General features: G+C 48.2%; 1 protein-coding gene and 2 long non-coding RNA genes across 3 annotated transcripts; 1 reads left to right on the top strand and 2 right to left on the bottom strand.

Annotated features, from left to right (window-relative positions):
• Window positions 1–5,813: 5,813 nt before the first annotated feature.
• Window positions 5,814–7,496, bottom strand: LOC136522007 (uncharacterized). Its single transcript, XR_010775758.1, has 3 exons — window positions 7,386–7,496; window positions 7,214–7,301; window positions 5,814–5,921 (listed from the first exon to the last, which is right to left on the bottom strand). It is a non-coding gene; the product is annotated as an uncharacterized lncRNA (long non-coding RNA).
• Window positions 7,497–7,582: 86 nt separating this feature from the next.
• On the bottom strand, window positions 7,583–8,082 carry LOC136521390 (uncharacterized). Its single transcript, XR_010775538.1, has 3 exons — window positions 7,992–8,082; window positions 7,787–7,883; window positions 7,583–7,681 (listed from the first exon to the last, which is right to left on the bottom strand). It is a non-coding gene; the product is annotated as an uncharacterized lncRNA (long non-coding RNA).
• A 799-nt stretch (window positions 8,083–8,881) lies between these two features.
• On the top strand, window positions 8,882–10,167 carry LOC136521174 (peroxidase 1-like). Its single transcript, XM_066514876.1, has 2 exons — window positions 8,882–9,191; window positions 9,271–10,167. The coding sequence occupies exons 1-2, from the start codon at window positions 8,967–8,969 to the stop codon at window positions 10,036–10,038; spliced, it is 993 nt and encodes a 330-aa protein (XP_066370973.1). The 5' UTR covers window positions 8,882–8,966; the 3' UTR covers window positions 10,039–10,167.
• Window positions 10,168–14,141: the final 3,974 nt, after the last annotated feature.

The raw sequence follows: 14,141 nt of genomic DNA, 5'->3' as shown, positions 1-14,141 counted from the left end.
TTTTAGTGTGAACTTCTCCTTGCGGGATGCATCCACCATCTGGACCCCAACATCAAATAGTATCTTCATTTCCTCCATGAACGGCTCTAGGAACACATCTATATCGTTGCCGGGCTGCTTCGGTCCGGAGATAAGCATGGTCAGCATAAGGTACCTACGCTTCTGACATAGATGGGGAGGTAGGTTGTACATGGTGAGCACGACGGGCCAAGTGCTGTGCGAGCTGCTAAGCTCACCGAACGGGTTCATCCCGTCAGTACTTAGCGCGAACCTAACATGCCTGGGCTCCTTGCCAAACTCCGGGTAGGCCTCGTCGAAATCCTTCCACTGCTTGCCATCGGATGGGTGCCGTAGCTTGCCATCGTCGTTCAGGCGGTCAGCAGATGCATGCCAGGACATGAGCTTGGCATCGTCCGGGTTCCCGAATATTGCACGCAGGCGATCGGTCACGGGCAGGTACCACACCGACAGTGCTGGACTTTTCCTGTGCGTGTAACCCTCTTCTTCATCGTCCTGCTGAGCCGAGATCTGTTTGGCCACACTGCTCTTCTTTGCCCCCTTCTTGTTCTTCTTCCGACCACCCCGCAAGTCTCCCTCGTCTTCTGCATCCACGCGACAACCAGCATTTTTCTTGTACCGACTAAAGCCACAGTGCGGACAACTCGTCAAATTCTCATACTCATTGCCCCGATACAGGATGCAGTGGTTAGGGCATGCATCAAACTTTCTAAGCTTCATCGCCACTGGCCGGATCAGCTTCTTGGCCCGATAAGTATTGGCGGGCACCTTGTTAGCCGTTGGGTACGTGGTGGCAAGGTAGCTTAACAACTCATTGAAGCTAGTGTCAGACCAACCATGACGAGCCTTCAACATCAACATATGGAGGTTAAAACGGAGCGCCGTGCAGTCCTTTGGACAATCGCCGCCGTCCTTATAGAGAGGATCAACTGCCGCCTGTTTCAACTCTCTGAAATTCTCCAACCACTTTGGGCAACCCAACACAACGTCGTCTTCATCGAAGTGTTTGACTAGATCTTCAACAAGCTGCACATCCTCGGGTTGGCTCACAGTATCCTGACCATCAACACCGTCGCCGGCTTCGTCGGCCATGTCTTGCATTACATCATCCACCGTGATGTAATCACGACAACTGTTGTCACTGTCGGCTGGCGCAGCTGCTGCGGAAGGATCTGTATTCACCGGTGGTGCTGTCGTCATCGGCGTCGAAGAGGTAACTCCAGATGCAGCGCCACTCGCACCAACTCTTTCGCCGTGAAATGTCCAGACTGTGTAGCCCTCGATGAAACCATACATGATCAAATGAGTTTGCACCTCGCTGTCTCGGTGGGCTTTCAGGTTCTTGCAACGAGAACATGGACATATGGTTGTCATCCGCTTCAGTCTCTCACGGTGAGCTTTACCAGCCGCAATAAACTTCCTTAATTCAAAGAGGTACCGCGGATCATTCACTCTATCGATCCGGTACATCCATTCCGATCTATCCATCGTATCTGCGAACATTATCCATCACAATCAACATTAAATAAAGAAGAATTAGGAGAAATTGATGATTTTTACGTCCAAAATCATGAAAAAGAGAGAAAATGACGATGTGAAAGATGAAGCATGCATCTATGATGAATCTAAAGTTAAAGAAATACATAACATCATTTTTTCCATTAAAATTGATCTAGATCTAGATCTAGATCTAAAGAGAACTCTAGGTGATGGAAATAAAGAGAGAGGATGGAAGGAGAGAGGGAGAGCCTTTATGAACCTCTTATGATGTCCTCCTCCCTCAAATCCAAGCCCTTCAACTCAAATCAAAAGTTTCCTCAAATTTTAGGGCAAAGCCTCCCCCCATGAGTTTTGAGAGAGGAAGACCCGTGGAGAAGAAGGAGGGTCCGAGGGCTGTATATGTACAGGCTTTACCGCGGCGGGCAACATAAAACGCCCGCCTCGGTAAATCAAGTCTTTACCGCGGCGGGCAGTTTAAAGCGCCCGCTATGGTAAACCGTATTAACCGCGGCGGGCTATTCATACCGCCCGCCGCGGTAAATAACGATTTTATGCGGCGGGCAAGTAAGGTGGCCCGCCGCGGTAAACCAATTTCCCGCAGCGGGCGCCCCGGTGGCCGGCCTCGCTGGCCGGCCACCGGTTAACCGTGGCGGGCAAAAAAGGTGCCCGCCACGGAGCGTGTTTTGGCCACGCTGCGCAAATTCATTCCTGTAGTAGTGTATCCTATTTGGTACTATATAATATATTGCGGTGCATGTCGACCAGTGCCGTGCACGCGTTGATCTTGTGGGCTGGGCCACCTCTGATGGTGTGGCCCATATCTTGTCTTATGGATACAGGGGGTCATATCCCCCACAATGATGTTGAGGCTGCTGCCTCCATCCATCAGTACCTTGGCAAGCCACTTCGTGCCGATGATCGGATCGACCACGAGCGGATATCGTTCCGGCTATGGGACGTATTCCGGGTGGTCGGTCCGATCAATGGTTATGACAGACTCCAACCATCGGAGGAAGGTAGGCGTGGCCGGCTCATCCGTAGAGACCTCACAGTGCATAAGTTTCTAGCGGCGCTTGGAGTCGTAGGCCGCCGACCCTCAGAAGATCATGAGGCAGCCATCCAGTGTCGAAAAGCCATCATCCTTCTCCGCGTCGTATGTGATCAGCTTGGGGTCCTACCTATGCTCCCCCTATTGGAGCCTCCGGATAAGAACCGCTTCATGATGTCGCAGTCCTTGTAGAGATGCCTGACGGGGAAGGCATGGTTCGGGCATGGCCCTTTGAGTAGCTTCTCGAAGTGGTTCGGAGTACCCTCAGCGGGTTTCCCACCCCCTTGCGGTCGGCGGTGGCCACGAGCGAGCCCTCGCGCCGCTGCTTATTCTTCCTCTTGCTAGGACAATTGGAGGCACCTTCGCTAGTGTCCTTGTCCCGCTTCGCCTTGCCCTTGAGGCAGTCGAAGATCGCTCCAACCGTCTCCTCACCCGAGGCGTGCTAGTGGCGATGTTCGAGGAGCTCCTTTAAGATGGTATACATGAAAGAAAATCGTTTGAAGAGCAAACATGGAGAAAACAGCTCGGAGAAACATTATGGCGATATACGGAGATTGGAGAATATTTAGAAAAATATTAAAGCGTGACTTAGCTTTAGACAGAATGTCTGGTCGGTGGGGTATGGCGTTATCTAGTCGGCGACACGGGCAGTTCGCATAGCAGCTCGCTTGACGGCTGGAACGAAGTTGATCTCATGTTGAAGTAGGACGTAGTCGGAGCTTGGAGGTTTCAATCCGCATACGAAGACGTGCGCCATGGTTGTCGAAGGATGTCAACGCGATCAGCCGAGTTACCATGAAGGATGTTGATCTTGAGTTACGCCATCTGGTTCACCAGGGATCAACGCGCATGAGCCCCATGATGGCCGCCAACTATCGACAAAAGATGCTCGGTAGTCCTCCGAGGGGTATCCCACAAAGGTACATTGATCGGTGGAGGTGCGCGTAATCAGGAACCGGATGGTGACACAAGGCGTAAAGACAGCGATTTAGACAAGTTTGGGCCGTCTAATCGATGTAATACCCTATGTCATGTGTCTTTGGTGTATTGTATTGGATATGAGATTTGATGGAGATGTCGACTAGGGGACTCCTACCTCTCCTTATATACTCTGGAGGGGTAGGGTTATAAGGAAAGTATCCTATTTGGTACTATATAATATATGGCGGTGCATGTCGACCAGTGCCATGCACGCGTTGATCTTATGGGCTGGGCCACCTCTGATGGTGCGGCCCATGTCTTGTCTTATGGATACTAGGGGTCATATCCCCCATAATGATGTTGAGGCCGCTGCCTCCATCCATCAGTACCTTGGCAAGCCACTTCGTGCCGATGATCGGATCGACCACGAGCGGATATCGTTCCGGCTGCGGGACGCATTTCGGGTGGTCGGTCCGATCAAAGGTTATGGCAGACTCCAACCATCGAAGGAAGGTAGGCATGGCCAGCCCATCCGTAAAGACCTCACAATGCATAAGTTTCTAGCGGCGCTTGGAGTCGTAGGCCACCGACCCTCCGAAGATCATGAGGCAGCCATCCAGCGTCGAAAAGCCATCGTCCTTCTCCTCTGCGTCGTACATGATCAGCTTGGGGTCCCGCCTATGCTCCCCCTATTGGAGCCTCCGGATAAGAACCGCTTCATGATGTCACAGTCCTTGTAGAGATGCTTGACGGGGAAGGCATGGTTCGGGCATGGCCCTTTGAGTAGCTTCTCGAAGTGGTTCGGAGTACCCTCAGCGGGTTTCCCACCCCCTTGCGGTCGGTGGTGGCCATGAGTGAGCCCTTGCGCCACTGCTTATTCTTCCTCTTGCTAGGACGATTGGAGGCGCCTTCACTGGTGTCCTTGTCCCGCTTCACCTTGCCCTTGAGGTAGTCGAAGATCGCTCCAACCGTCTCCTCACCCGAGGCGTGCTAGTGGTGATGTCGAGGAGCTCCTTGGTGGTTCGTGGGCCCTTATGTCCCAACTTGTGAACTAGGGACTCACAGGTGGTCCTAGACAGGAAGGCCCCTATGACTTCGGCGTCGGTGACGTTGGGCAGCTCTTTGCACTGCTGGGAGAAGCATTGGATGTACCCACAAAGGGTTTCCCTAGACTTCTGTCGATAGTTTTTAAGATCCTAGGGGTTCCCAGGATGCGCGTACATGCCCCGAAAGTTCCCCACGAAGATCTCCTTTAGGTCCACCCAACTCTGAATTCTGTTAGGCGAAAAGTGTTCCAACCATGTTCGCGCTGAATCGGCCAGGAACAATGGAAGGTTGCGGATAATGAAATCGTCATTATCCACTCCACCGGTTCGGCAAGCAAGTCGATAATCTTCAAGCCATAGTTCAGGGTTTGTTTCCCTAGAGTACTTTGGGATGTTGGTCGGCGATCGGTACCATGGTGGAAAGGCGACGTTGAGGATGTGCCGGCCGAAGGCCTGAGGTCTTGGAAGGCCAGGGCTCGGGCTTTGGTCCTTGCCGCTATCGTAGTGTTCGCCACGACGATGGTGGTAGCCGTGGTCAGCCCCCTCCCTCGCATCGCCGTGGGTACGTCTGCGGGCGTCGAGGGTGTCGCGCGAGGCGGAGTCTGCCCCCAGAGGTCGGGCGAGGCGGAGGCTGTGGCCTTAGGGTCAGGGGAGGTGGAGCCCGCCCACAGAGGTCAGGCGAGGCAGAGCCCACGGCCTTGGGGTTGGACGAGGCGGAGCCCGCCCCCAGAGGTCGGGCGAGTTGGAGCCCACGACCTCGGTGTCGGATGAGGCGGAGCCCACGATCTCAGGGTCGGGCGAGGCGGAGCCCTCTCCCAGAGGTCGGGCAAGGCGGAATGCACGACCTTGGGGTCGGGCGAGGCGGAGCCCTCCCTCAGAGGTCGGGCGAAGCGGATCCCGCGCACCTAGGGGTCGGTTGGAGCTGTAGTCGCACTTTTAACTGTCGGATGAATCAACGCTGATGACCATTAGCTCCTCCTCTTCGAGTACCCTAGTATTGGTCCCCGACACCGATCTTCATGCATCCTATTACTTGATATCTACAAAATTAGCATGACAAAGGCATTGGCATATATTACAAAAGCACAACACCAATCGCAACCCAATAGACCACACCATTTATGTCTGAGCAATCAAGGTATTTGCTAACGCATAGCACACCAAAATGGAGGAAAAATTAACTCCAGACGCACCAGGTTATCATGTTTCGAATAAGAACTGTGCAATCAAAGTGGTTGGGTTCAACAAAAACTCTACATCTATTGTCCTAGCTTGCTGTCTTTCCTCCCATCATTTGTCCATCATTGAGATACTCATCTATCTCTGCAGCATATAAAGCAGGAAAAGATGTCCAAACTTGAGAAAACTTTATGATCCAGACCTATTGACTGTACCATGGAGAGAAAAAGAAGGAAATTTAGAATGAATGTACATGGCAAATTTAAAATAACTTCCCACCGTTCAGATTTGGTCTCACCATTTGTTTGAACAATTTCTGTTCATATAATAATAACTTCCAATCAAAGAGTACATTAAATAGGACAAAACAATATTCTGGTAGCACAAATTAAGGGTAAGCATGTGGTTGTTTTTCTAACTGTGCCATGCATAGGCACACAGAAGTGAACTAAGTAGCAATAAACGAAACAATAGAATGGAGTTGTCATATTTATCTGAATAAGTAAGTACCGCAAATTCGGAAACTAATTTTACAGTTATTTACTGAGGCTGCAATAAAGACCAGAAAAATATGAAGGAGGGTGAAAGCACGAGCTGCTGACCTAAACAACAGCAGAAACATGAAATCCTGGCTGTTAACTGAACTATTATGAAACGTAGCACGCTGATTAGTGCTTTGACAGCAAGTAGAGTTAACAAAGCTGCAGCAGACTCCAACGTGTAAAAAAAATACAGCTTTAATAACCCCCCACAAAAGCTATTTTAAAATGAAATTGGCTACAGATTTTAGGGCTGCATATAACGATAAGTCATTAGGATTTAATAATTTTGATAGAAAAGACGATGTTTAGGAACAATAACATACGAAACTTTAATAGTGGAGCTGCCTCTAATATTTCAGAAGAATTGTGATGGTCGCCACGCATTCCAATAATTATTTACCATTAAGGAGGCTGGGAGCAGGCGCTATAGCTAGAATTCTTGAAGGAAGAAAAATGATGCAACTTGGAACCATGACTACACTTAGGAAAAAATTAATATCATACGGTAGGGAGGCCATGCATGTGACATGTATCAAAGGAACCATGGATAAACATTGATAATAGAATTTGTTACGTTTAGCAGTTTATATTTTTGGATAAGCTAGGGTCATTTGTACATATTGTAAAATGGGCCCACCAAGTTCCTTCTACATGTGTATGCATGCGCAGCATCTAGCTAAGTAATTTTAAGGCTAACTAATTAAGTTTTTCCATGTTGCTACACAGCCTAGCTAGACTGCAGCAGGCAATTTTCAATATCCTTATCATCATCCTGACTCTACGACTCAAGAAGGCAAAGGCTGAAAAATGGACACCAATTCTAGTATTGAATGTTATATTTTCTGGCATGACTGAGCGGGAAAAGGTTAATTGCATCACCCTGCATAATCTATGTGGTAAATATAAAGCCCTGGATAACGTAATAATAGGGAGGTTACTATAGCACTATGAAAACACACCTTTCCTTTGAAGAAGCTTGAATGTGTATAAAATATAGAATCCACTCAGGAGATACCTGAATATGTGTGATGAACCACTCATATAAACCTGTAAAATTTATAAGATGAAGCTGAAATTTAAATAGGAAGTTAGGACCACTCTGATAATCCGTAGCTGAAAGAATTTACTCACCGAACACTTTGGCAGTCCCAAAATGACATATCTTTCTCTTGTGTCCATAAGTCACGGTCAAATATATATTGCTGAACCAAAAAATGGAGAGCATGTAAAAACCTGAAACCTATTCAGGAAATGGCAAGAGAACCAATTCTACAATTAGAACTATGTACCAAAGATGCAAACAACGGAAAGGTGTACATGTAAAAAACCTGAAATCTATCGAGGCTATAATAGGAGCATCAATTTCTGTGCTCGTCATTACGTACTTTATCTTTGAAATTTCAATCTCCTCTAAGAGCCTGCAAAATCTGTAGACGGTTTTAGTACATGCATCCTCAATAGACTAAGTCACTAATCAAATGAAAACAATGATGGGAAAATAATTATTGCATTATTCTATTAGTATCCACTACCTGGTGATGTAGTCAAGCGCTTCGCAGCCATTGTCAGATTATTGCTCTGCGTGTTCATCTGCCTTTTTCTCTGATGGGATCATTCTTAGGAAATAGTCTACAAGATTTGGAATAAAGAATGAAACATGACACATAACTCATTATTTGAAAACATAATAACACATACTTATTCTATAAGAAGAGTTGTATAGAAATCAAGGAATACCTCGATTAAGTGGGACGCATCGCACTGATGGCCACCCTAATCGGCACCTCCATCACCGAGCTGATCCTCCACTCGCCGGAATCGACCTCCGGTCCTCCACGCCTGGATCAAGAAGAGGATTGAGGAGCAGGAAGACGAGAGGTAGAGACGTGCCTAGATTTGGAGCCGGTAGCAGTGGGACGGGGAGACGAGATCGATCTACAGATGAACTCACCTCTTTGGCGTGTTCGCGGCACTCCACCTCCTCGAGCAGACCACCCACGCCAGTGCGCCTCTGAGCCCGAGCCAAGGCCGGTTCCGCGCCGAAACCCTAGGTCGGTGTGGCGGCGGCGCCGGAGGCCGGCCGCCCAGGCCAAGGTGCCGCTCCGTGGGGAGGAGAGGCGGAGGCGGTGTCGACGTCGGCGCGTGGCGGAGGCGACGGCAGAGGGTGGTGCGGCGGACGCCACGGGAGAGAGCGATGTGAGGGAAAAGCCCGGAGGCAGCATCTCGGGCTGAGGTCGAGGGGACGAGGGAGATATTTTTCTCCCCACCAGCTGTACGGTGACACGTGGGCCATCCTCAGTAGAAGACGGTGAGGGTGAACTCAGATCGTAAAAACAGAATCGAACGGTGAATTTTTTTTCTAGTATCGTGGATGGCCTGAGGAGCGGCCGAGCTCCGCTGCCTTAATAAGAAGAAAAATGAACGCGTACGTACGTCAATGCCTAAATTCATTATGCTCTTCGAGGAGATTACAATGAGAAGGGATTGAAGTTAGCACATGGGACGCCTACGCGAGACCGGGCTGTTACAGCAAAGTGAGCAACAACGTACGCAACAGCACACAACGTCGATCGCCCCTATCGTCATAGCAGCCCAGTGCGTCTATAAATACAGGGAGTTTGTTCCGATATTACATGACAAGAACATTCTTGCTCTACCCACATCGCATAATTAGCCCTGAGCCTGCCATTGTTTTAACACCGATCCATCAGCATGGCATTCAAGTCTTGTCTAGTACCGCTGCTGCTCCCCATGGCCCTGCTTCTTCTCGCTTTTGGCAGCTCGCCCGCGGCGGCTCAGCTGGAGGTCGGCTACTACAGCAAGACATGCCCGAGCGTAGAGGCCATCGTCCGCAACGAGACGGAGAAGATCCTCGCCGCTGCGCCCAGCCTCGCCGGTCCACTTCTCAGGCTCCATTTCCACGACTGCTTTGTCAGGGTAGGTGTGCCGTCGCAGTAGAGAGGTTTCAGTTGATCATTGTATATGTAGCAGTACTTACAGAAACATAAATTTCCAGGGTTGCGACGCCTCAGTCCTGCTCGACTCCACCGGGGGCAACACGGCCGAGAAGGACGCCAAGCCGAACCAGAGCCTCCGGGGCTTCGGTTCCGTGGAGAGGGTGAAGGCCAAGCTCGAAGCCGCCTGCCCCAACACGGTCTCCTGCGCGGACGTCCTCGCCCTCATGGCCCGCGACGCCGTCGTGCTCGCCAAGGGCCCTTCCTGGCCGGTTGCCCTCGGCAGGCGAGACGGCAGGGTGTCGAGCGCCACGGAAGCGGACGACCACTTGCCTCCTGAATTTGGGGACGTCCCGCTGCTCACCAAGATCTTCGCGGCCATTGGCCTCGACGTCAAGGACCTCGCCGTCCTCTCCGGCGGCCACACCCTCGGCACGGCGCACTGTGGGTCTTACGCCGGCCGGCTCTACAACTTCAGCAGCGCCTACAGCGCAGACCCATCCCTCGACAGCGAGTACGCCGAAAGGCTGAGGACGCGCTGCAAGAGCGTCGACGACATGGCCACGCTTTCCGAGATGGACCCCGGCAGCTACAAGACCTTCGATACCAGCTACTACCGCCACGTCGCCAAGAGGAGGGGGCTCTTCCAGTCCGACGCCTCCCTCCTTGCAGACGCCACCACTAGGGAGTACGTCCAGCGCATCGCCACCGGCAAGTTTGACAACGTGTTCTTCCAGGACTTCGGCGAGTCCATAATCAAGATGGGAAATGTTGGCGTGCTCACCGGTGCTCAGGGGGAGATCAGAAAGAAGTGCTACATCGTCAACTAACTAGTTATTATACTACCAAATTAATCTTTTGTTTACCACCACGAAATTGTAGTGTGTGTACATTAGTTCATGCACGTATGTCTGTATTAACAGTTTATTATGTTAATTATTTTAGTTCATGTGATTATATATTCATGTGTTGCTAAAGGCACTACAACGCAGAAAATATCAGTAGTTTCTATAATAATGTACCAAGAAAATATCAGTAGTTTCTATAATAACGACCTGGTCATGTGGCCGGTGGGCCTGAGCTTCCTGTGGCCAGCGGCCGTGCTTGGCAGCGGCCCGCGAGCAGCCACGCAGGCCCACGACGTGGTCACACGGGATGTTGAGCGCCTTGACTCGTTCGTAGACACCGTTTTCTCTTAAGAAACGGTTTCTTCTCTCACTTTAATAAAAGGCTACCACATCACATCAGCAAATTACTTACTCACGTGACAGTGCAATTAATGTCTATAGAAACTACTCCGTACCATGGTTTCTACATTATGAGTGCCCCTAAGAAGGAGATCGCAGATAGTTTTTTGAAAATAGAAATCGGACAGCCTATCATTATTTATTTGCTTATGTAGCCCATTATCAATATGGATATAGAACTTGCATTAATTAGTGGATAGAGTATCATAAACAAGTGTTGAGTGGTAGCCCAGTATTTGCATTAATTAATGGATATAGTACCATTATTTGCTTATGTAGACCATTATTAATAATGGATATAGTACGTAAAGCTTGTCATATGATTCATATGTAAGCAAATTTGAAAAGTGGTTCAAGAAAGACGACGTCCCAATGCTCCAAGTTGTGAGATGTAGTGTTGAGTGGTAGTCTCGTTGCTGAGTTTAATAATATAAAGAATAAAGATGTTGAGATTGAAGCACCATTGCTTCGTTAAGCATCGACAGCTTAGCGTGCTGCTTAGTGCATTTTTTTAGATATAGTCCATAGTAGTAGCTATATATGATTGTTCAATATGCTCCATTTAATCACCCGGGTTCTGGGATCGGATTTACTTATGAAGAGCTCGATCGGGGGCACGTCTGTTCAGTTCTTCTCCCACTAAGTCTCAATGATCTTCCTTTTACTATTATATATATATATATATAATTGTTCACGTTCATCTTGCTAGAATGATATGATGCTCTCTCAAGCAACAGCTGATTCTCACTGGATATGCCAGCTGCTAAAAGTATTCAGGAATGCCCAAAAAAAATACTCCATGCATGTGCCCTCAAATTCAGGTTGACACTTTCCTACCAAGGATGCTGCTGATTCACAGAAGCTCCGAAAGACCCGGTTTTCAGAGGGCGTCCCCATCCTGGCAATAATGCAATTGCAATCACTGACAATAGCAGCTAGTAGCAATAACCTAGAGGGAGCAGCTAGCCGCATCCGAAGAGATCGAGATGAAGTGTTTGTCGATCTGGATGATTGCAAATTTTACTTTCCTGCTGAATGATTCAAGTTCGTTAAGGCAGTGGGCCACCAAGAAGCGCCATCAGCACTCGATCGGATTGGATGAACACAGACTGCAATAACTTTGGCATGGACGAAGACATTTCCCTGTAATGTACTTGGTTGGTTTTGGACTCGTTCTACTTCGAATTCCAAGTGGGCAGTGGCGTGCGTCAGATGCGACTGGGGCTGTAGTAGTGGCCAGTAGTAGGGCCTTGCTTGCTTTTGACGTGCCGTCTGAATTAATCACCGGATCATGATTGATTACCCCTAACCGAACCGAACAAGGAGACCTGCATGCATATGCTTAGAAGTAGGGATGAAAACGGATCGGATACGGACGGATATTACATTTGTTTTTATATTTCTGTTTGGATTCGGATTCGAATACGGATAGTGTCAACTATGTCGGATAGGATACGATTAGATATCGACATCATAAATATATGATTTGAGTATTCGGATACGGATACGGTATCGGATGTTGGATATCCGGACTCGGATACGGACATATCTCAACCCCTCTAAACGGATTCGGTTTCGAATACGGTCGGAAAATATCCGTACCGTTTTCATCCCTACCCATCGGGTACGCTCTCGTGTACCCTTAGACCATAGAGTCAGGCCGAGCTGGCTCGTCAAGGCTTGCTCTGCAGTTGACAACGACTCGTCAAGACATGTAAAGTGGAGCGAACGAGATAGCGGCAGAGGACGTGGTTACCCGGGCGGCCGTTCGTCATGCGAGGAACCGCCAGCCCGCAAAGATGCATGAACGCACAGCGGCCTGCCGGGTCAGGCAAGGCAAAGCACGCGTTGATTGACCGAATTTTTTTTTTTAGTCTTTTTTTTTAAAAAAATCACAAATATGTCGCTGGAGGTATGATTTCAAAATTTGAACCATTAGCTTGACGCCATCGTTGGTGGCGCCGAGCTTACACGTCTCGGCGTCATAGATTCTAGCGCCTAGGTCAGGGCCACATTGGCGGCGTGAACGCTGACATGGCAGCCAGCTCAGCGCCGTGGATCTTGCCACTGAGCTTGGCGTCGAGATCCACGGTGCCGAGCTTGTATTTTAACCCAGCGCCCAACCTTCCTACCCGAGCCTTCTTCCTCTTCTTTCTCCTCCCTCTCGGAATTTTTCTCTACCCACTTCGCCCTACCTCACGAATAGGCATATTGGACCTTAGAAACTTTGATTTGATCCATAGATCTTCAAGAGCAAGGTATCCTCGCTCCTTCCTAGTTTTTTTTAAATCAATTCGTTATATATTAGTCGGATTTTTCAACTTAAGAATCGTCATTACTTAGGGTTTCATATAATTTTAATATTTATATTATACAACCATAGGATGTCAAGGCGTGAAAAAGCTACCAAACCAAGGTAACCTCCGCGCATTGTTGTGGATCAAATGGGAAACCCTAGGTGTAGGGTTTAATGTTAATTACTTTCGGTTCTTAGAATAAAAATAACTAAATTGTAGTTATGGTCGGATGACCAGAAATGCCTTCGACCCATTGCCTCTGCCTAGTGGTGTTCCAGTGCTCATGTGCTTTACGGCGATCCTTGCAAGGTAGCCAAGTCCGATGAAGAGGACACATATAGGCAGAGGTATTGGATGTGTTCTAATTTTGCGTTTGAGCCTACACTTCGTCAGCGCCGCATTAACAAGATAGTGAGGAATTAATGTTTGTGTCATATGACATCATGCATGATTTTTTTGTTTTGTAACGATTGCATTTTTTGCAGACCTCTCCACAGCTCTATGATTTTGAGCAGTGGATCGACACTAAGATCAAGCCTAAAGACAAGGAATGGAAGCAAAAACTATTACGGTGGGAGGCAGAGGAAGGAGATGATAGAGAAGAGACACGGACGGGAGGCTGAAAAAAGAGCGCAAGGAATAGGAGGAAAGGAGGCGTGTTGTTGCGTATAGGAAGGAGAGAGAGAAGAAGCTTGAGCATGCACGTCGAATGAAAGCAGCGATGGAGGAGAATCCCGATGCCCTGAGGAAGGGAAAGTGGCCTCGTTGCACTCAGTAGTCTCCATTACTTGCTAGTTCTATGGTTTATTCATGAACAATATTGTCTACGGTTGGACTTTTCATTGTGTTGTCGTGTAATGCACTTTAAGTATGGGCATGCTTAGGTCATATACTACGTTATTTAGTTTATCGGCACGTATTTCTAGTATTATTGTGTTGTTTAATATGTCATAGTATTGGACTTTTCATTATGTAGTTGTTTTCATTATTTGTTGTCATAATATTCAGTTTAATATTACGGACGTAGTAAAATGTGATAACGTGCTGCAAACAAAATCTAACGAAGTAGGACATTATATAATTCAACACACAAAACACATGAAATGGCATGTGAGAACATATACCGAACTAGGGTACAAAGGTCTTGAACTAAACCTAACATGCCTTAGGTAATTGAAGCAAACAAGAAGCACAAGAAATAGTATGTGAGAACATGTACCAAATAAGGATACATAGTTCCTTCGACTAAACCTAACATGCCTTAGGTAATTAAAACAAACAACAAACACATGGATGTGCCATGTGAATAAGATAGGGTTATCCTAGTAGTGTGGCTACATAGCAAATTATGTTGCACTTTCTCCACAGTAGCCTCTCATTGTTGGTGGT

The sequence above is a fragment of the Miscanthus floridulus genome, chromosome 18, assembly GCF_019320115.1.
Source record: "Miscanthus floridulus cultivar M001 chromosome 18, ASM1932011v1, whole genome shotgun sequence".
NCBI lineage: Eukaryota > Viridiplantae > Streptophyta > Magnoliopsida > Poales > Poaceae > Miscanthus > Miscanthus floridulus.
Note: the sequence above shows the minus strand (reverse complement) of the source record. Positions and strands in the feature narration are given on the sequence as shown.